This window comes from Sapajus apella, unplaced genomic scaffold (assembly GCF_009761245.1).
Source record: "Sapajus apella isolate SASKATOON/1434 unplaced genomic scaffold, GSC_monkey_1.0 scaffold5, whole genome shotgun sequence".
NCBI lineage: Eukaryota > Metazoa > Chordata > Mammalia > Primates > Cebidae > Sapajus > Sapajus apella.
This window is the reverse complement of record NW_022436945.1, coordinates 5132221-5154058: the sequence shown is the minus strand read 5'-3', so window position 1 is coordinate 5154058 and position 21838 is coordinate 5132221. Positions and strand designations below refer to the sequence as shown.

Genomic DNA, 21838 nt, shown 5'->3' with positions numbered 1-21838 from the left:
GACACGTGCACACGAATGTTCCTTGCAGCACTGTTTACAATAGCAAAGACCTGGAACCAACCCAAATGCCCATCGACGATAGACTGGATAGGGAAAATGTGGCACATATACACCATGGAATATTATGCAGCCGTCAAAAACGATGAGTTTGGGTCCTTTGTAGGGACATGGATGAACCTGGAAACCATCATTCTCAGCAAACTGACAGAAGAGCAGAAGATCAAACACCGCATGTTCTCACTCATAGGCGGGTGTTGAACAGTGAGAACACATGGACACAGGGAGGGGAGCACTACACACTGGGGTCAGTTGGGGGGAAATAGGGGAGGGAGTGTGGGGGGTGGGAAGCTGGGGAGAGATAGCAAGGGGAGAGATGCCAGATGTAGGTGATGGGGAGGAAGGCAGCAAATCACACTGCCACGTGTGTTCCTATGCAACAATTTTGCATGTTCTCCACATGTATCCCCAAAACCTAAAATGCAATAAAATAAGTAAATGGGGGAAAAAAAAAACAAAAAGAGATAAGTAGAAACAACAAAAAATAGAAAAGCAGGGGGAATTAGGGTTTAAATATAGAGTTTTTCAGTTTTTGCTTCTTATTTTCTTTTCATTGTAATCAGAGTTAAGTTGTCATCAGCTTAAAATAACTGGTTTTAAGATGTTATTTGCAAGGCTCATGGTAACCACAGAGCAAAAAACTGAAACAGATACAAAAAAAAAAAAAAGCAAAAAATTCGTAACATACTATCAGAGAAAATTACTTATACTCTTAGAAAGGAAGAAGGGAGAAAGGAAGAGAGGAAGAACAAAACAACCAGAAAACAGATAAGAAAATGACAGCAGTAAGTCCCTCCCTGTGAATAATGGTGTTGAATATAAATGAATTAAATTCTCTAATTAAAAGATGTAGAGTGGCTGAACAGATTAAATAAAATAAAAATAAAACAAGAGCCAACTATATGCTGCCTGTAAGAGACTCACTTCACTTATAAAGATGCAAATAGACTGAAAATAAAGGGGTAGAAAAAGTTATTCTGTGCACATGGAAATGTAAAAAGAGCAGGAGTAGCTAGCTGTATGTATATCAGATAAAATAGATTTCAAGACAAAAACTGTTAAAAGAGACAAAGAAGGTCATTATATAATGATAAAGGGGTCAATTCAGCAAGAGGATATAATACTTGTAAATACATATGCACCCAATACTGAGACACCCAGATATATAAAGCAAATATTATTAGACCTAAACCTCAATGCAAAAGTCTACCACTAAAAATAGTTGGGGATCTTAATACCCCCTTTCAGCATTGGATAGGTCATTTAGAGAGAAAATCAACAAACTAATATTGGACTTAATCTGCATCATAAAGCAAGTAAAACTAACAGACATTTGAAGAACATTTCATCCAACAGCTGCAGAATACAGCACATGGAACATGCTCAAGGATAGACTATATGTCAGGCTACAAAACAAGTCTTAAAAATTTCAAAAGTGTTGAAATCATATCAGGTAACTTTTCTAACACAATAAAATAAAATGAGAAATCAATAACAAGAGAAACTCTGAAAACTATAGAAGTTAATTAAAAGTAAACAATATGCTCTAGAACAACGATTGGGTCAATGAAGACATTAAAAAAAATAAAAGATTTCTTGGGACAAATGAAAATTGAAACACACATACCAAAACCTATGGGGTATAGCAAAAGCATTACCAAGGGAAGTTTATAGCAATAAACACCTATGCCAAAAATGTAGAAAAATTTTAAATAACCTCACAATGCATCTTAAAGAAACAGAAAATCAAGAGCACATCAAGACTCAAAATTAATAGAAGAAAAATAATAAAGATCAGAGCAGAAATAAATGAAAGTGAAATTTAAAAAAAGAAAAGATCAGTGAAATGAAAAACTGTGTTTTGAAAAGATAAACAAAATGGACAAAATTTTAGCCAGATTAAGAAAAAAGAGAAGACCCACATAAATAAAATCAGAGACAAAAATGGAGACATTACAACTGATACCACAGAAATTTAAATATCATTAGAGACTATTATGAGCAACTATACACCATATTTCTTCTAGAAACTCAGAAGAAATGGATAGATTTCTAGACATATACAACCTACCAAGATTGAAACATGAAGAAATAATAAAACAAGTATTGAGATAGAGGCAGTAATAAAAAGTGTCTTCCTTCAAAGAAAAGCTCAGGAACTGATGGCTACACTCCTGAATTTACCAAACATTTAAAGAATAACTATTATGATTCCTACACAAACTATTCCAAAACACAAAGGAGGTAATATTTGTAAACTTATGATATAAGGCCAGTATTATCTTGATACCAAAACCGGACAAAGACACGACAACCAAAAAACCCTACAAGCCAATATCTCTGATGCACACTGATGCAAAAATCATCAACAAAATACTAGCAAACTGTATTCAATAACACGTTAACATCATTCCTCATAATCATGTGGGATTCATCCCAGGGATGCAAGGATAGTTCAATATATGCAAATCAATAAAGTACTACATCATATCAACAGAATGAAGGAAAAAGTATGTATGATCATTTCAGTAGATGTGAAAAAATATTTGCAAATTACTCCTCTGAAAGAAGACTAATATTCAGAATATACTAGGAACTCAAATGTCTCAACAGATAAAACATAATCTTATTAAAAATAGGCAAAAAATATTGATGGATATTTCTCAAAAGAACACATACAAATGGCCAACGGGTATATGCAAAAATTCTCAAATTCACTAATCATGAGGGACATACAAATTAAACCACAATAAGATATCTTACTGTGGTTTCATCAAAAAGACAAAAAATAACAAATGCTGGCAAGGATGCAGAGAAAGGGGAATACTTGTACACTGTTAGTAAGAATGTAAATTTGTACAGCCATTATGGAAAACAATATGAAGTTTTCTAAAAAAATTGAAAATAGAACTACTCTATGATCCAGCAACCCCACTGCTGTGTATATATCCAAAAGAAAAGAAACCACTATATCAAAGAGACATCTGAACTCCTGTTTTTATTGCAGCACTATCCACAACAGTTAAGATATGGAATCAACCTAAGTGTCCATCACTGGATGGATGGATGAAGAAAACATACTACATATACACAATGGAATATTATTCAGCCATAAAAAAGAATGAAAATTTTCAGTTTGCAACAACATGGATGAAACTGGAAGACATTGTATTCGTGAAGTAAGCCAGGCACAGAAAGACAACTCTACATGTTTTCACTCATATGTGGGAGCTGAAACAATTGGTCTGATAGAGATAGTGAGTAGAATGATGGTTGCCAGAGGCAGGACCCTGTCTTAAATATTTATTGTTATACCCACGGCAGCTTTTCAACAAATGTTTATCAAGCTCCAAATACTGCACTGGGGAGCAAGCAATGGATATAGCAGACAAAGTCTTGCTCTCAGGGAGCTTTCCTTCTAATGACCAAGACAGTCAGCTGACTGAAAAATGCCAGGAGGTGATAAGTGCTCTGAAGGAAAATAGAGCCAGGAGAGAGGAAAGAGGACAGAGGTGGGAAAGGGACATTCTAGTTGAAAGGTCAGGGAATCCCTCTCCAGTCTCCACCTCTCCCCAGCCACCAGATCCCTACATCCATAAATCCATGTCCACTTGGATATTCAACAGGCATCCCAACTTTGCATGTCCATTCAATTTCTACCCCAAAACCTGTCCTTTCTGCCATCTTTTCCTTCTCTCAAACTCTACTGGGAAAATAGAGTTACTCCACTTTCCCAATAGCTCAAGTCAAAAACTATGGACACGACATTCCTGGATTCATAATTCTTGTTCAATCAAGAAATATACCTATTTGTCGCTACCTTCCAAATACCCAGATTTTCCACACTCTTTCCACCCCTTCCGATACCCGCCAGTCCCCTTCCCCAATCACTCCCACCTTGATTTTTGCTGTTGGCCTCTGCCTGGTCTCTGTGCTTCTGCCCTTGCTCCTTTCAAAGTCTGCTCACAGCACAGTAGCGTTCAGCCTTAAGTCTGATTATGTCAGTCCTGGGCTTGAACCCTCCAATGACGCTCATCTCATTCGGATTAAAAGTCTCAGGGCCCACTAGGCTGGGTACAATTCCCCTCCTCCCTTGTGATTTAATTTTTTTTTCTTCTCCTTGCTCACTTTCCACCACCCTTGCCTCCTGGCTGTTGCTTAACATCCCAAGCACATTCCTGCTTTAAGACCACTGCCTGGAACATTCTCCCCTTGGGGAGCTCTCATTTCCTTTCATAAATGCACCTCATCTCCTCACTGCCATTGCAGTCCTGCCAGCTTATTCTTTACCTTTCTCTTCAGCACTTCTCATACCTGCTGTACTCTATGTTTATCTAGTTTACTTCATTTTTCTCTTTTTTTCCTCTCATTCCTCCCACAACTGGAGTATAAACTCTGTGGCAGTGTTCATGCAATCTATTATTGTCCTTATTTTACAAATAAAGAAACTAAAGTTTAAGGAGGTTGGAGAACTTGCCCAAGGGAGTAAGACAGGTAGACGCTGGTACCCACAGTTGTCTAAGCCAAAGCCTATGGTTTTAACTGCAACACCTCGATTGCCTTTCAGTCACAAGCTCCATAAAGAGACAAGTGGAGAAATGTCTTTAGGTGGGAACCAAAGCCCGGGAATGCTCAGATGGTCATAAGGCATGTGGAGGCCAGTAAGGAGTCAACCAAAGTGGGGCATGCTGGAAAAGGGTGGAAAATACAACTGGACGGTGCCCAACTGCATAGGATCTTAGAACCTGGAATAACTAAGAGAGTGTGGATTTTATATAATGTAAGATAAGATTTCTGAGTAGAAAAGTGAGGTATCGATGATAGACTGGACAGGGAAAATGTGGCACATACACACCATGGAATACTATGCAGCCATAAAAAACGATGAGTTCGTGTCCTTTGTAATGACATGGATGAACTGGAAACCATAATTCTCAGCAAACTGACGCAAGAACAGAAAATCCAACACCAAATGTTCTCACTCATAGGTGGGTGTTAAACAATGAACATGGACACAGGGAGGGGAGCATCACACATTGGGGTCTGTTGGGGGGAAATAGGGGAAGGACAGTGAGGGGTGGGGAGTTGGGGAGAGATAGCATAGGGAGAAATGCCAGATATAGGTGATGGGGAGGAAGGCAGCAAATCACACTGCCATGTGTGTACCTATGCAACAATCTTGCATGTTCTTCACATGTACCCCAAGCCTAAAATGCAATTTTTTTAAAAAAGAACAGTTTTAAAGAAAATTAATGTGGTAGTAAAAATGTCCATACATTCTTTGACTTCCTTCTTTCAAAAGAAGGAGTCTGATTTTATTTAAATGTGGGCTGGATTTAGGGACATGCTTCTAACAAATATGTTGAAAGCACTGATAGGTGATTTTCAAGACTGGATCATAAAGTACATGGCTCCTTCTATCTTGCTCTCGACCCTCTCTGTCTTTTCTGCACATGCATCTGTGTGTTTCCAAGTCCTGAATCTCCCCATGCAGACTCCTCCACATGTGGAGGCTCCATTCCTCTGTCACCTCCCTTGCCACCCTTGCCTGCCTAGGGCAGTCCTGCACTCTGTCGTTTCTCCCAGCACCCATCATTCCCTGATACTTGTCTGTCTCCCACTCTAATGTCACTGGAATAATAATACTTCCTCTGCTCTCTTGACTCTGCTGGCTTTGACTTCTCATTTCTGACAGCTGCCAGGCTCCACAGGCTCCTTATCCACCATGTGCTCCACCTCTCACTGCTGGGGATGTCTTCTGTTTGTCTTGGATCATCAGTGCTACCAATTCATCAGCAGCTTCCAGCTCCAACCAGGGCTTCCCAGACACTGGCTGGCTGTGGTGTGGCTCCGGCAGGCAGGTCTCAGCCTTCTGTCTATTCCATACCTTTTCATTCTCCAATTCAGAAATACTGCTTTTTGTGGGGGAAGTGACTAATGCACAGATCATCTCCATGGTGACACTGGACAGTATCTTCTTCATTTTACAGATTAGAAAATTGTTCACTTTTTATGCCACAGAGCCTTGATTGCTGGCCACCTCTTCTGGCAGGTTTTCCCCTTGATTTTAAAATAAATAATTAAATATCCAATAGCTGTGCTAAGGACTGCATTGTGTCCCCCTCTAAAAATATATATGTTGAAGTCTTCTCCCCCAGTGTGACTGCATTTAGAGACAGGACCTATAGGAGGTAATTAAGGTCAAATGAGATCATAAGGAAGGGACCCTGATAGGATTAGGATTAGTGTCCTTATAAGAAGAGGCACCAGAGCCTTCCCCTCCCCCAATGCAGACACAGAGAAGAGGTCATGTGAGCACAAAGCAAGATGGTGGCCACCAGCTAGCCCACAAAGGAAGGCCTCACTGGAAACCGGCCATGCTGGCACCCTGATCTCGGACTTCCAGCCTTCAGAACAATGAGAAAATTAATGTTTGGTGTTTAAGACCCCCAGTCTATGGTATTTTGTTATGGCAGCCTGAACTGACAAGTTGTAATGCTCAATAATAAATAATTTTGAACATTTAGCAAAAGAGCCATGAGATAAACTTTGTTCTGTTTTTATTAATTCATAACAGCTCTCATTGTATCATTGCTCTTAGATTAGAACCATATTTTTCCAATCTAAGAGTCAACTTGCTTCCAAAGTCCTCTAGTTTCCAACAGTTACTTATTTCTCAACTTTGCCAAAGGGAAAACATTCTAACAATTATGTAACAATTAAAAAGTGTAACACTTCTCCTCTTGTCTAATCTACTTTTCATGAAAAGTAATGCCTGAAGGGTGGTCATTTTCTCAAAAATAAGTAGGTAATTCATGACTTTCATTGTACTGGGGAAGAAGGAAAGGCATGTGTAGGGGGAGAAGTGTATGTGTCCTCAATGGCAAGGTCACCAGGAGCCTCAGAAACCTCCCTCATTTCTTCCAAGCATCTGATTCAAGCCTCACTCAGTTGATACATATGTCTTCCCTAACAATTTTATCTTTCTTTGAGTTTCTGCATATTTAATTTCTATTCTAATAAATGATCCCTAACTTATGTACTGTGTTAGTCCATTTTGCATTGCTATAAAGGAATATTGGAGACTGGGTACTTTATAAAGAAAAGAGGCTTACTTTGGTTCACTGTTCTGCAGACTGTACAATAAGCCTCGTACCAGCATTTGCTGCTGGTGAGGCCTTAGGAAGCTTTCACTTATGACAGAAGGGGAAGGGCAGTGGGGAAAGGCATGTCACATCGTGAGAGAGGGAGCAAGAGACAGGGGAGGAGGTTCCAGGCTCTTTTTTTTCTTTTTCTCTGAGGTGGAGTCTTGCTCTGTTGCCCAAGCTGGAGTACTTTGGTGCGATCTCGGCTCACTGCAGCCTGTGCTTCCCAGGTTCAAGCAATTCTCCTGCCTCAGCCTCCCAGGTAGCTGAGATTACAGGCACGTGCCACCACACCCAGCTAATGTTTGTATTTTTAGTAGAGATGGGGTTTCACCATGTTGACCAGGGTGGTTTCAAACTCCTGACCTCGTGATCCACCTGCCTCAGCCTCTCAAAGTGCTGGGATTACAGGCGTGAGCCACCACCCAAGCTCTTTCTAACAACCAGCTGTCCTATGAGTGAATAGAGCAAGAATTCATTACCAGAGGACAACACCAAGCCATTCATGAGTTGTGCCCCCATGACCCAGACAACGCCCACTAGGCCCTACCTCTAACATTGAAGGTCACATTTCAGATTTGGAGGGGATAAACATCCAAAGAACATTATGTGGTTATAGAAACACATCTTGAAGCAATGTGTCCCGTCTCCTCAGCAGGGATTAACCTAGAAAGTTACTCACCAAGCTGGGGTAAAGAGGGTGGAGCAGCAGTGGCAATGCATGAAAAATAACACTCACAAAAAAATCCCTATAGTGCTCTGGGCTGAGCTCACAGTAGGCAATTAACAAGCACCAGCTGAATGGAAGAGAGGCACTTACTCCGTGGGCCTCTCCGGGCTGTCATACTCAGGAGGCAGGTCTTGGGCTCCTCTTGCACAGGCTCCTGCTGGTTGCCAAGGTGGGACTTTTCGGACACCATTTCCTCAGGGACAGTAGTTGGTGGCTGGAGGAAGAAGGTCAGAGGTTCAGAGACTCCCAGGACTTCATTTGAGTCTGTTCCGCTCTTGGGAAAATGGGTCACCAGTGAGGGGACAGGCCTTAGTACTATTCATATCTGGATAACCACAGTCCCTGTCACGTGACTCACTACGGGTACCCTCTCCCCCCGCCCCAGGGAAGAGGTGCCAACCCACAGTTCTTCTAGAAATGCTCTTGTGAAATTACGGAGGCATCCCCAAATGACATGATTATTTTCACTTTTTCTAGGTAACGTGTAGAGCTCTGCAGAAATTTGGAGGAAAGAAAAGCGGGAAAATCACAAACAGTTTGTCCCCAACTTCAAATAATTTGCAAACAGCAGCTAAAGTGTCTCTGGATAATTCAGGGCAAATATTTAGTCCACCCTTTGGGCACCCCCAGGAAGAGCTCTGGTTCCTTCCCCAAACTCTCAGTGAAGGAAATCAAGGAAGCAGAATTGGCAATAACACCTTTGAGGACAGACAGCCTAAAGCTTGCCTCCAAACTCAGATTAACTGTGGGACTTTGGGCAAGTTATTTAACTTTCTTATACATTGCTTTCTTATCTGTTAAAAAAATATGTATAATAAAAAGAGCCCATTTGTTGAGATGCTACAATGGATGAGTCATTGTACAAAGCACAGAGATTCTGATGTAAATTGGGGTGGAATTTATATTTAAAAAAAAGGTCCTCATGTGATTCTGATTGTGGAATGCAGCTACATTCCTTGCAATGCTCCCAACCTATAAAGTTCCAAACCTGGCCCATAAATCACTTAGCATTTGAGAGCTGTTATGTTCCCTTCTCCATCCTTGCCCCTTTCTCCTCTTCAGTCTAAGCTCCACGGCAGCCTTGGCACTGGTCACTCACTGCTCCCTGTGCCTATGACTCTGGAGCTAAGGGTTTGAACTCTTTTCATCTACTGCCTCCATGGCCCCTTGCCCTGGGCTGTAGAGCTGCAGACTGACCCCCTAGGAAGGGGTTAAAGCTTTGGAGCTGTGTCTGGCTGTCCGTCTGCTCAGTCCCCAGGAATGGCTGGAGAGCTAGCCCACATGGCCAGGCAGCACCTCCCCAACCTCCTGGATCCTCCCTTGGGAGCCTTCATCCCAGCCTGCAGGAAAGGCTGAAAGTGACTCTGCCCAGCTTGCCCCAGCAAAAGTCTGCTGAGCAAGGGGGAAGCTGGGAGGGAGGTCTTTCTGTCTCCCTGTGCTCTGCTCATCTCTCCTGCCACCCTTCTCTGCAGCCCCTTCACGTGACTGCTGGCTCAAAATGGCGCTTCCCACCCCTCCCTTCCCTGCTGGCATCTCGATTGTTCCAAACAGAGCACCCATCCACAATAGCTGCTTCCCTGCCTCCCTTCTCAGAGGACAACTCCTTACCAAGGACTTACCTTGAAAAGATTTACCCTGCACAGGATGCTCCCAGCCTAGGAGGGGAAGGATCTGCCAGCAGGCTCCGGAGAAAGGAGTTGGCTTCTGCCTCAGACTAAGGTGGAATTTGGGCTTGGAGTTGGAAAGAGGGAGTTCCCCAAGATTTGTAATCCTGTACTGCCATCTACTGCCCAGCATAGTCTATGGCCTACAGTGAAACACTAAAACAGGCTCCTTCCGTCTTTTCTAGACTCCTCTCTCAGGAGATGGGAGAAAACTTAGAGTAAAAATGCTCAGGTATAGACCCCCACCTGATTGTGAGGCTCATCTACAAGTCTCTGTACCAGGCTCCTGCACCCTGGACAATCCGTCTGCATCCCTGCCTCACAGTCCCCAGGAGCAGGCCAAAAGTTGGTACCAACAGAAAGAAGGCTGCCCTTGTGGATTCTGTATGGCCCTGGGGATGCAGGCGGGTTGTTGATCAATGACATAATACACAGACACAGTTTCTTGTCACGTCCTACCTGTTTCTTTCTTGGCTGTCTTCGAACCTTTGAGTTCTTCTTCGGTCTTTCCATGTCTGCATCCTCATCATTTTCAATGAACTCCTTTGTTTAAATGCAAAAGGGAGAGAATCTTAAGACAGGAAGAGAGGTATGACTTTTATGTTTTAAAATGAAAACTCCCATCTTGACCCTGGGCTTCCCTCCAGCAGTGCCGAGTGTGAGTGAGGAGACAGTTAATCTGTGTGGCTATTGTCATCCACTCTTCTCAACACAGACATGTTTTCGAAAAGTCGTATCCATATTGGAACATTATAAATGAGATGATGTTGCATCTTCCATTGCTCCAGGTCCTCATTTATGCATACAACATTTATTGAGCATTTACTATGTTCCAGGCTCTGGGACACAGAATTGAAAGCCACATGCTGTCTGTTCTTAAAAGTCACCATCTAAGAAAGGCGACTAAGAAGTGAATCTGCTAGGACAGACAGAGAACCATGGCCCAGGACAGACATCAGATTCATATTAGGGATTTCACAGGTTAAGTTTTTCTGCTTCTAGCCTTACCAGCAGGAAAAGGATAATTATATATGTTACACCATCAAAAAAGCTTCAATGTAAAGGAAATTTTGGCAGATTTTTTTGAAAAGGAAAAAAATCCTTTAACAGCGCAGACTTTATTTTCTCTTTCCACCTTATACTTTCTAATGTTTTAGTCATAAAATATTATAGCTGAAGGCTCTAAAGTCTTCAAGCTCTAAAGTTTTTAGTCCTAGAGTTTTATAAATTGGGGCACAAGTGCCTCTGGGTGACCGGGAAGTTGCAAAATAAACACAGAACCTCTCTGTGGTACACCAAACTTACTAGAATTTTTTTCCTAAAATTAGAATTTTTTTTTTCTTTTCTTTGAGATGGATTTTTGCTCTTGTCACCCTGGCTGGAGTGCAGTGGCCCAATCTTCTCGGGTTCAGTTGATTCTCCTACCTCAGCCTCCCGGTAGCTGAGATTAGAGGCATGCACCACCACCCCCCGGCTAATTTTGTATTTTTAGTAGAGACAGGCTTTCTCCATGTTGGTCAGGCTGGTCTCGAACTCCCGACCTCAGGTGATCTGTCCGCCTCAACCTCCCAAAGTTCTGGGATTCCAGGCGTGAGCCAGCACGCCTGACCACTGTTTTTATACTGGAACACAAAGTATGAATTTTAAACCTATATGATTTCAAAGAAATATCATGCAGGTTTCTGGGCAAGACCTTAATTACTCCTGACTCCCCTTGGCCACTGGGGTTAGGGAAGACATGAACCACAGAAACAGAGGAGGGAAGTGAGGTGGGACGAGAGAAGAGCCTTGGTTTGGGCCTTTCCTTTGTGTGTGTGACCTCTTCTCTGATTGTCCTCTGAGCCCCATCCTCACTCTTGACTCCTTCTTTGGGCCTGCCAAATAGGGAGTGTTCTTAGTTCGAGGGGTCCACCAACTTAGATTTCAAGATAATAATTATATTGAGGCATGAAAGCACTGCTTTTAATTTAGTTCTAAGTTTTTACTGACTTAGAATAGACTCGTAAGAAACCTGGGTAATCTTTTGCTTTTCTGTGTTTGCATCCTCTATCCTAACTATCCAGTAGGACTTCAGATAAGATAGAAGGTAAGTCCTGTGAGGGTGCAAGGTTTGTTTACTGCTGTATCCCCAAGGACTACAGGCACAAGATATACTTGGTTGTATGAATGGATAAGCAAATATAAATATATGTGTGTTTGTCAGTTCTTGATCTTGCTTAAAATTAATCGGCATGGTTTGATAATGAGGTTCCTTGGGCTTTTTGGAGCACTGCATTGGACAGCATATCATCTCCATTTCTGATTCTGTCATCTCAAGCCAGTGAGCCCTTGAAACAAGAGAGAAGTAAGGACTGAGAAGAATATTCTCTCTTTTGTTGGGTGGTCTGCAGTCTCCAAATTAGACAGCCTTCCTTTCCTGGCGTGGGCAGTGCTTTAATGAGCCTTGCACACAATGAGTCAGACATTGCAAGTCTCCATGGACAGAGGATTGCATTAGCAAGTGTCTGCAATTGTTTTTTTTTTTTTTTTTTTTTTTTTGAGATGGAGTTTCGCTCTTGTTACCCAGGCTGGAGTGCAATGGCGCGATCTCGGCTCACCGCAACCTCCGCCTCCTGGGCTCAGGCAATTCTCCTGCCTCAGCCTCCTGAGTAGCTGGGATTACAGGCACGCGCCACCATGCCCAGCTAATTTTTTGTATTTTTAGTAGAGACGGGGTTTCACCATGTTGACCAGGATGGTCTCGATCTCTTGACCTCATGATCCACCCGCCTCGGCCTCCCAAAGTGCTGGGATTACAGGCTTGAGCCACCGCGCCCGGCAAGTGTCTGCAATTGTTACCTCCATTCTGAATGTCTTTAGAAATCATCATGTTTCAGGCAGAGCTGGGCCCAATAATAGGTAGTAACTTAAAGCTGCTGTGTGTCAGAGTTCATAGAATGGTGACAAACAGCTTCAGGGCATTCAGGTGGAAGTAAGGCCTTGGAATGTCAGCAGGACTGCATTTCCTTCACCACCCACCGCCCTTTCTCCACCACATAGCTGATACAGCTCCCTCAGGGTGCATTTAGTAGATGTGTGTTAAATTAAACTAAATTTAGTTTGAGGATGCCTCTGTACTTTGAATTCTTACATAACAGACTGGAATCTTAGTAAACTAACTGAAAGCCTAACTTAGGAGTATACTTCCATAGCAGATAGCTGAGTCTCAGCCAATCACAGCAGCTGAGCTTCAATCAATCACAGGTGGCCTACTGATCAGACCATGTTTAAATAAGGCAACACTGAGCTGTAACTAATTAAGGTGTTTCTGTACTTCACTTTCATCTTTAGTCCATAGATGCTGTCTGCCCACAGAGCAGAGCAGAGCTCTCTCAATTTCTTCAGGTGCTGGGGGCTGCCCAATTCACAAATCGTTCTATGTGTAATTAGACTCTATTGAACTTAATTCATCTAAAGCTTTTCTTTTAACATGTGCAATAGATGCTGGTTGGCCTAACTTCCTCATTCACAGACACGTGTAACGTAAGTGTGCACACACAAACACATCCCTCGAGGACATCAAAGTGGCCACTTACCTCTGTAATTATTTTCACTTTTTCTTCCCTGGGATTCATTTTGGCTGAGGTGGGTCCCTGACAATGAATAATGAAGAAGTCAGGCATTTTGAAATCAATGAAATAGCGTTTTTCTTACTACGGATATATGTGAGTCAGGCCGTGATGGTAAATGAAGTGTTTGAGCTGAGTGGACTTTCCACTCACCAGGAATACCAGCAGAGCCCAGGACTGGTGGAGATAAGTGCCCGAGGAAAGGAAGGAAGCCAGGTCTTCCTCTTCCTGGGAGCCTGTCTTTACTGTGCCCGTAGAGTTGGATGGCACTAGTTGGAATCCAGCTCCAGAAGGACCATTTTACAGCGCCTCTCCGCTACTGTCTTTCCGTACTCCATGCTCTTGACCTTTGCCCTCATTTAACTGAGTAAAAAGACAAGACCAGAGAGGGCTACCACATCCCCCTCCCCTCCCACCACACTGAGCCTTGCCGCCTGCTCTGCTTCTACTTGCTACTGTGAACCATCTTGTTCCCACTCGGCCCCTCCTCCAACTGTGCACTGGGCCCCATCATTCCTCCCTCTCCAGGCCCTTGATCCTGACGATTCTTCACTTTCACCCGATTTTCTTCCTGCTCTATTGGCTCATTCCTACCAGTGGAAAAAGTGCTGTAATTTTTCCCTTCCTTTTAAAAAAGCCCCCCAACCTTTTTGGGGGGATGGAGTCTCACTTTTTATTGAGGCTGGAATGCAGTGGCACGATCTCAGCTCACTGCAACCTCTGCCTCCTGGATTCAAGAGATTCTCCTACCTCAGCCTCCTGAGCAGCTGGGACTACAGGTGCATGCCACCACACCCAGCTAATTTTTTGTATTTTTAGTAGAGACAGGTTTCACCATGTTGGCCAGGATGGTCTCAGTCTCCTGTCCTTGTGATCCACCCTCCTCAGCCTCCCAAAGTGCTGGGATTACAGGTGTGAGCCACCGCCCCCAGCCAAAAAAGACTTCTTTTTTAAATTTTTATTTATTTACTTTTTTGAGATGGCGTCTTGCTCTGTTGCCCAGGCTGGAGTGCAGTGGCATGATATCCACTCACTGCAACGTTTACCTCCCAGGTTCAAGCGATTCTCTTGACTCAGGCTCCTAAGTAGCTGGGATTACAGGTGCATGCCATCATGCCCGGCTAATTTTTGTATTTTTATTAGAGGTGGGGTTTCACCATGCTGGTCAGGCTGGTCTCGAACTCCTGACCTTTTGATCTGACTGCTTTGGCCTCCCAAAGTGCTGGAATTACAGGCATGAGCCTCTGAGCCCAACCAAAAAAGCCGTCTCAACATTTCTTCTCTTTCTAGCTGTTGCTCAATTTTTCAACAATTATAGGAAAACTCACAACATTCCTTTATTTCTGGTTTCTTTATTTTGGGGGTCTAGCATGCTCTGAAACTGCTTTGGCCAATGACTCATCTCCAGTAACCCCTGCATTGCCATGTCCAATGATCAATTCTTGTTCTCATCTTACTTGACTTGGTCAGAGGCATTTAAAACATTTTTAAAGTATTTAATTTTTGTGGGTACATAGTAGGTATATGTATTTATGGGGTACGTGAGATATTTTGGTATAGACATGAGATACTTAATAATCACATCACAGAAAATTGGATATCTATCCCTTCAAGCATTTATCCTTGGTGTTACAAACAATCCGTTTATACTCTTTTAGTTATTTTTAAATGTACAGTTAAATTATTATTGACTATAATCCTCCCATTGTGTTTTCTATTTTTTTTTTAATCCATTAAACAACCTCCCCCACCCCATTTCCCAGCCTCTAGTAACCATCCTTCTCTTCTCTATCTGTATGAGTTCAGTTGTTTTGGTTTTTAGATCCCACACATAAGTGATAACATTGCCATGTTTGTCATTTGCATGTTCTCACGTTCTTGTGGGTGAAATAAGCCAGGCACGGAAAGGTCAGAAACATTTCGTGATGAAAGTGACCCATCCCTTTCTTTTGAGCTACTTTCTTCAGTTGGCTCCTGGGACAAGTTCTTTCTTGGGTTTCCTCTTACCCACTGACTGCTGCTTCTCAAACTCTTTTGCTGGTTTCTCCCCATCTCTCAGACCACCAAAGATTGGAGTGCTCTGGGACTTAGCTCTGCGTGTTTTCATTCCTCTGGCCATCTCATCATGTCTCTTGGCTTTAAATACCATCTGCATGCTGATACTTCCCTAATTTACATCCTGGGTCCAGACATCTCCCCAGAACTCCAGACTCAAGTAACTGCTTGATGGACACCTTCACTTGGCTTGACATACCTTAAATAAAGTTCTTTGCTTTTACTCCTGAGCCTACTTTGTACTGCAGTTTTCCTGTGTAATAAACAGAAATTCATTTTCCTCAGGCCACAAACCTTGCAGTCATTCTTAACTCTTTCCTCAGTCTCACATGATACATTAGAAATCCTGCCAGTTTTGGCTTCAAATTACATTCAGGATCTAATCACATCTAAACATTTCTACTGTTATCATCCTGGGCAAACACTGTCTTCTCTCTTGAAATCTCCTGCAAGAACCTCCTAATTTCTCAGCTTCCCACGTTGCTTTCCTACCATATTCTCTGCATTGAAGCCAGGGCGAATTGATGAAAATTTGAGTGACAACATGACATTGCTTCACTCAAAATCCTTCACTGATTTCCCTTTGTCAACAGAGTAAAATCCAAAGTTTTTTCCAAGGCGCTGTGTGATTTGCCCTTGAATCCTCTTGCCTCGGGCCCTTTGCACCTGCTGTTCCTGCTGCCTAGTTCTCTTTTCCCTAAGATATCCGCATGGCTCTCGCTCTTTCACTTTCTTCTGGTCTCTGCTGACATTTTATTTTATCAGAGAGCTCTTCACTGACCATTCACAATACAACAATCACCTCCCAATGCCTACCTGGAATTCCCTAACTAGCTTGCAATGATTTTTTCATAGTACTTATCACCACTCAACATACACACTTACTTTGTTAATGTCTGCCTGTACCTGTTAGAATATAGCTACAAGAGGGCAGAAACATTATTTTGTTTTTTGTTTCCCCCCAGAAAGTAGGACTACGGCACACCATGGCCATTCAATATATACTTGTTGAATGAATAAGTCACAGACTTCTTGGATGTGTTTCCAAAGCCACATTCTGGGACTATTTAAAGCTCCACTGTTCTTTACAGGCTGCTGTGAGGGTTAAATGAGAAAACACATGGAGAAACAACAGGCATATGGTTGACAAATCATAAGCCCTTTCTAATATCCAAGGAGCCCAAATCTTAAATGGGACGTGGTTAGGTCATTTAAGCAGCTCATCTGAGCTCAAGGTTTCACTGACCCTACAGGGGAATTAGCATGTTAAAGGGAAATAAAGCATCTGAAATCTATTGTCTTCCCTACAAACCTCATCACAGGGTATACAAAATAGAGGAGGGGAAATGTAAAAGCAGCTAAGAAAATAGAAAGGCAAGGAGGTAACCTAGAGTGAATGAGGGGCAGATAATAAAGAGGAAATGCAGAGGTATGGAGAGCTCTCTAATGAACAGGTCTGGCCATTGCAAACTGAAAAAAAAAAACCTGTGAAATATTTTAGCAACTAAAAAAAAAGGTTCTCTATAAATTAAAAAAAATGGTTCATATGAAAGAAAAAAATAGAAGTAGAAAATGAAAAATGTGATGGGATTTTCTTTTCTCCTCATTCTTTCCTGATCATTTCCTTTAAATGAGTTTCTAAGGAAATCAAATGACATCGAAATTTATTTTTTATATGAACACTGTTGCTAAGAAGATGAATCAATGCTGCCTGGTTTTAATATGCAGCTTGCCATCAACTTATGCATTGGTACTAGTTAATATATTCCTATTGGCAACATCAAAATAGCTATGATTTACTGCACACTTATTTTGTGCTGACTCTAGACATATGTTCTCTTTAGTCTTCACAATAACATGCCTAGCTTAGTAGTATGTGCCCCAATTTGCATATGAGTAAACTGAGGCTCTGACAGGTTGCATGATTTGCTCAAGGTTATAATTATTAAATGTCACATTCAGAAGTTGACCCCAAGACTCTGTGATTCCTAAGTCCTCCCTCACTCCACTCTACCCCTCTGTCTCACCGTTTATTCTTGTTTTTGCAATGGCATCAGTAATTATTCTATGCTTTCCAGAATAGCCCACTATTCTGGAAATATTTATAGTTGAAAGCCATGAAGCATTGCACTGGGGAGAAACGGCTTAGGCTACACTAAGTCAATGATTTATTTTACTCAGTGCAGAAAAACCAAACATTTTTTCAAGGAAAGGACTGACAGCCTTCATCTGAATAAATGGACTATTCCTAAGGGTCATCAGTGGATCAGAGCCATATCTGGAGGTTGAGATACAATGCATCTCAACTCCATATTTGCTGCTTAAAAAATAATACAATATATGTGCCCTACTCCAGGATGGTAAAAGCATGGGTTTATAGAAAGAGTGAAGACTTTGCCAAGAATTATATGGACCTAGGTTCAAACTTCAGCTTTATTTATTAGCTTTGCAATCTTGGAACAATGCCTTCCCTTCTCTGAGACCCAATTTTTTTTTTTGTCTGCAACATTCCAATCATACTTCCTACCTTGAAGGGTAGGAAGTATGATTGGAATTTATAAGGGCTAAATGATGAAATGTGTGTAAATGTCTAGCATCGATTGGGCTATTCATATTAGTAGGTTTTGTTACTAAGCAAAAGTGATGGTGGACAGGGAAAATGGAAGAACGGAGTCAGGAGGGAAAATGTTTGGGGGATAGAAGAGGAGTCGTGAGAAAGACCTTAGACAATGTTCCAGCCCACCCACCTTCAGCTCTCACCTTCCACCCCCAGCTACCATAACTCACGTTTCGTCTCTCCCTCCCTTCAGCCAGGCCCAGGGCAGTTGCCTTGCTGCTTCCATTTATGGTCCTTCTGAAACCTCCTGCACTTCTACCCATGAGTATTTTCTTCCTCACACCCTGAGAGCATTTTTGTGTTCCCTCCTGGAGCTAGGACACCTGGGGAGGTGCCACATACATTTTTTTTTTTGGAATATATTATCTTATGCTACTAGTTATTCCAGCTTCAGTTTCCCTTAGCATGAGGTTAGTGACAAATAGCTTTATAGAATCATTTGATCAGCTCAATATAATATACACTGCCCTCAAAGAGTACATGTGAGTACCGCATTTGAGCTGTGTTATGTGATATATGGCCAGTGCATTTACATGATGCAGTAAGTGCTGGAAGCCCCTCCCTGGATGTCATCCCACTGTGCTCTTAGTGCTTTTTATAAGTCTTTTATGGCACTTAGCTCATTGTACTCTTATCATGTGTGTATAGGTCTGTTTTCCCAGCAAACTCTGAGCTTAGGGACCTGTGTAATTCATGTTTGTACACTCCAAACTTAAGCTCATTGCCTGATGCATTGTTGGTACTCCATTAATGTTTGAATGAATGACTCTATAAGGGGATGGGGGAGAGAGAGAGAGAGAGAGAGAGAGAGAGATTTCATGCTGGCACTGAATTTATTTGCAGAAAAGGTTATATGCAAATGCAATAGCAAACATATATTTCTTATTTGACTTTATTAACTTTTCATAGCAGCACCTCTTTGCAATGAAGGGAAATAAACAATCAGCTTAAGTTGCAGACAGTAGATTTTCTTGAAGTCTTTGGAAAGCACAGCACCTCTCAGCACTGTGGTTAGTGCCCTTTCTCTGCCTAATACCAAGAAAATGTAGTTAGAAGTGACTAGTGCTTTTCCCCTTAAGCCAGTTTGAACTAAAAGGCCCATGAATGCAGCATGCAGTTAATGATTCACAGAGCTTTGGTCAGAGAGCATTGTCACTCAGGGCTTGTGATGAACCGACTTACATATCCTGCAAATCCAGATACCAGATAGCAGCTCAAATCAAAGCTGCTGAGTAATGGTCTATGTTCCCATTTCAGAAAGTAAAAGCATAAATAATGATGAGAGCCCCTAAATTTACAATCCATTAAATCCAGTCTGACGATATCCGGGAGAGGCTCAACTCCAAGCTGGGTAACTGAAAACAGGAAATCATTGTTGCGGCCCAAAGTCCGGTTAAGGACTGATTTACCTTAAGAAACTTTACAAAAGGCACTTTGCAGATTCTGCTTTCTAGGATGGCAGTGGAGAGAGACGGTGCTGTTGAATCTTTTAAAAGGGTCCGGAGGGAAAGGCTGTATGTTGGAGATGCCCCTGGGCTCCTCCCTGGGAAGCTGCAGCCATGTCTTGGAGCAAAAACACCAGCTTAGCAACCCGTTCCTAAGGAAGGTCACTCGGTGGCTTTTTTTTTCTTTTAAAGTGACAGGTTACTTCCAGTAGCGGAGTACAAGCATGCTGGGTAAGCAGAGATGCACAGCCTACAGAAGAAGGACGGAAAGAAATCAACATGGGCAGCACTGGAAATTAGGTCAAGCCTTAGGAGCCGCCCCTCCCTCGTGTCATCTGGTCGTTTTGTATTTCTAATGAAGAACAGGCTTAGAGGTGGGGCGATTTAGAATCTTAAAAGGTCATCATTACATGGTGAAAATGTCTAACGTGGCAGCAGCAAAAATTCTGTGGAGGTGCTGCAGGGCACCAGCAAATGTGGCGCTCAAGTGTTTTCCAGTTAAAATTGGAAGGCTGAATGCACAAGTTTAATCTTTACTTATTCTCTGAATCCCACTGCAATTACTGAAGAGAGATGTAACTGTTATGGCTCAAAAAAACTAAAAAAAAAAAAAAAGAAGGAGAGGAAGGAGGCAAAGCAGCTGGAAGTGTACAGAAAGAGTGGACCAAAGGAAACCACACTCCAAGTAGACTAGTGGGTGTGTGCGCATGTGTCTGTGTGTATCTGTGTCTGTGTGTATGGTGTGTGTATATTTGTGTGTATGCGTGTTGATGGTATTTTCTTATTTTCTATATTCTTGATGCTCTGGCCTTTGGAGCCTTGATCCTGGAGAAACTGACTCTCCTAGGTTAGCTAATTTCTAGAGATAGCAAATTATTCCCCTGAAATATGCAAACTCTTCTTTGATATGCAAGCCAACCAGTACAGAGCCCTCACAACCATCCATCTCCATTATCAAACTCTCACACACTAAGCCAACATTCCTCCTGTCCTAAGTCACCCCAGGTCCAGATACCAGACCACTGTAGCCCAGAGTACACCGCGATTATTCAAGCTATCCACTCTTAAATTTATGCAGCACCCTACCCTGCTTCTCCTAGTCCTTCCTGGGAAAACCCTAGTAAAGGCTCCGCGCTGTACTCCACTGTCTCCCTTCTGCCTTCTGACCAACTGATCCTTCCCTATGTGGTCCTGTGTGGCATGCCATGTTCTATGATTTGAATGTGTCTCCCCAAAAGCATGCGTTGGAAACTTAATCTCCTATGAAATGGTGTTGGGCGGTGGGACCTAATGACAGGTGATTAGGCCGTAAAGTCTCTGCCCTCATGAATGCATTAATGCCATTATCGCAGAAGTGGATTCCCTATAAAAGAATGAGCTTGGCTCCTTTTCTCTCTTTCTCTTTCTTGCTCTCATGCTCTCTTGCCTTGCACCATAAGATGGTACAGCAAGAAGACCCTTGCAGGATGCCAGCCCCTTGATCGTGAACTTACCAGCCACCAGAATTGTGAGAAATAAATTTCTGTTCATTATAAATTGTCCAGTCTATGTATTCTGTTACAACAAGCAGAAAAAGAACGAAGACACCATGCTTCTTGTTTCTAGGGATCTGTTGAATATATACTTCTTCTTTTGTGGCAGTCATGTTTGTGTCTGTGTGTCTTACTATATCTAATTAAAACAAATCCAGAGTACATTTTTTTTTTTCTTTTTTGAGACGGAGTCTCACTCTGTCACCCAGGCTGCAGTGCAGTGGCACGCTCTGGGCTCACTGCAATCTCTGCCTCCCGGGTTCATGCAATTCTCCTGCTTCAGCCTCCCAAGTAGCTGGGACTACAGACATGTGCCATCATGCCCAGCTAATTTTTGTATTTTTAGTGGAGACGGGGTTTCACCCTGTTGGTCAGGCTGGTCTCGAGCTCCTGACCTCAAGTGATCCACCCACCTCGACCTCCCAAGTGCTGGGATTACAGGTATGAGCCACCACGCCCGGCTCCAGAGTACATTTTTTGACACAGCCTGTATGCATATGTATGTGTCAGTGTATTTGTGTCTGAGTCTCTGTATGTGTATGTATATGTGTGTGTATGATGGGGTGTGCAAGTAGGCATGAAAATGAGCTGATTCACACTCTTTAGAACAGCAGCTCAGGATTTGGAGTAGCAGTGGATAGCTGAATCGTGTTCTCTCTTACCCCCAAAGATAGTGAAGTTCTAACGTCAGTATCTCAGACTGGGACCTTATTTGGAGGTGGGGTATTTACAGAGGTAATCACATTAAAATGAAGTCATTAGAGTGATATCTAATCCAAGATGACTGTGTCCTTACTAAAGGAGAAATTTGGATTCAGAGACAGACACAGTAGAAGAAAGGCAATGCAAAGACATGGGGAGAGCACCATCTCCAAGCCAGGGAATACTCCTACCAGCAGCCAGGAGAGAGGCCTGGAACAGACTGTCTCTTGAAGCTTCAGAAGGAATCAACCATGCCACACCTTGAGTTCAAATTTCTAGTCTC

At 42.4% G+C, this 21838-nt stretch overlaps 1 protein-coding gene across 7 annotated transcripts in view; it reads right to left on the bottom strand.

Annotated features, from left to right (window-relative positions):
* Positions 1 to 19584, bottom strand: part of CC2D2A (coiled-coil and C2 domain containing 2A) — a 144901-nt gene extending 125317 nt beyond the window's left edge. For 2 of the 7 annotated variants that reach the window (XM_032272864.1, XM_032272871.1), the window contains exons 1-4: positions 19286 to 19576; positions 13172 to 13228; positions 10056 to 10139; positions 8023 to 8146 (exon numbers count right to left, since the gene is read on the bottom strand). In XM_032272864.1, the coding sequence (XP_032128755.1) occupies positions 8023 to 8146; positions 10056 to 10139; positions 13172 to 13210 (247 nt within the window). In that variant the 5' untranslated portion in view covers positions 13211 to 13228; positions 19286 to 19576. Of the gene's footprint in view, positions 1 to 8022; positions 8147 to 9551; positions 9892 to 10055; positions 10140 to 13171; positions 13229 to 19285 lie in introns of those variants that run through there. The other 5 variants (XM_032272885.1, XM_032272850.1, XM_032272856.1 and 2 more) reach the window with 5 other exon arrangements.
* Positions 19585 to 21838: the final 2254 nt, after the last annotated feature.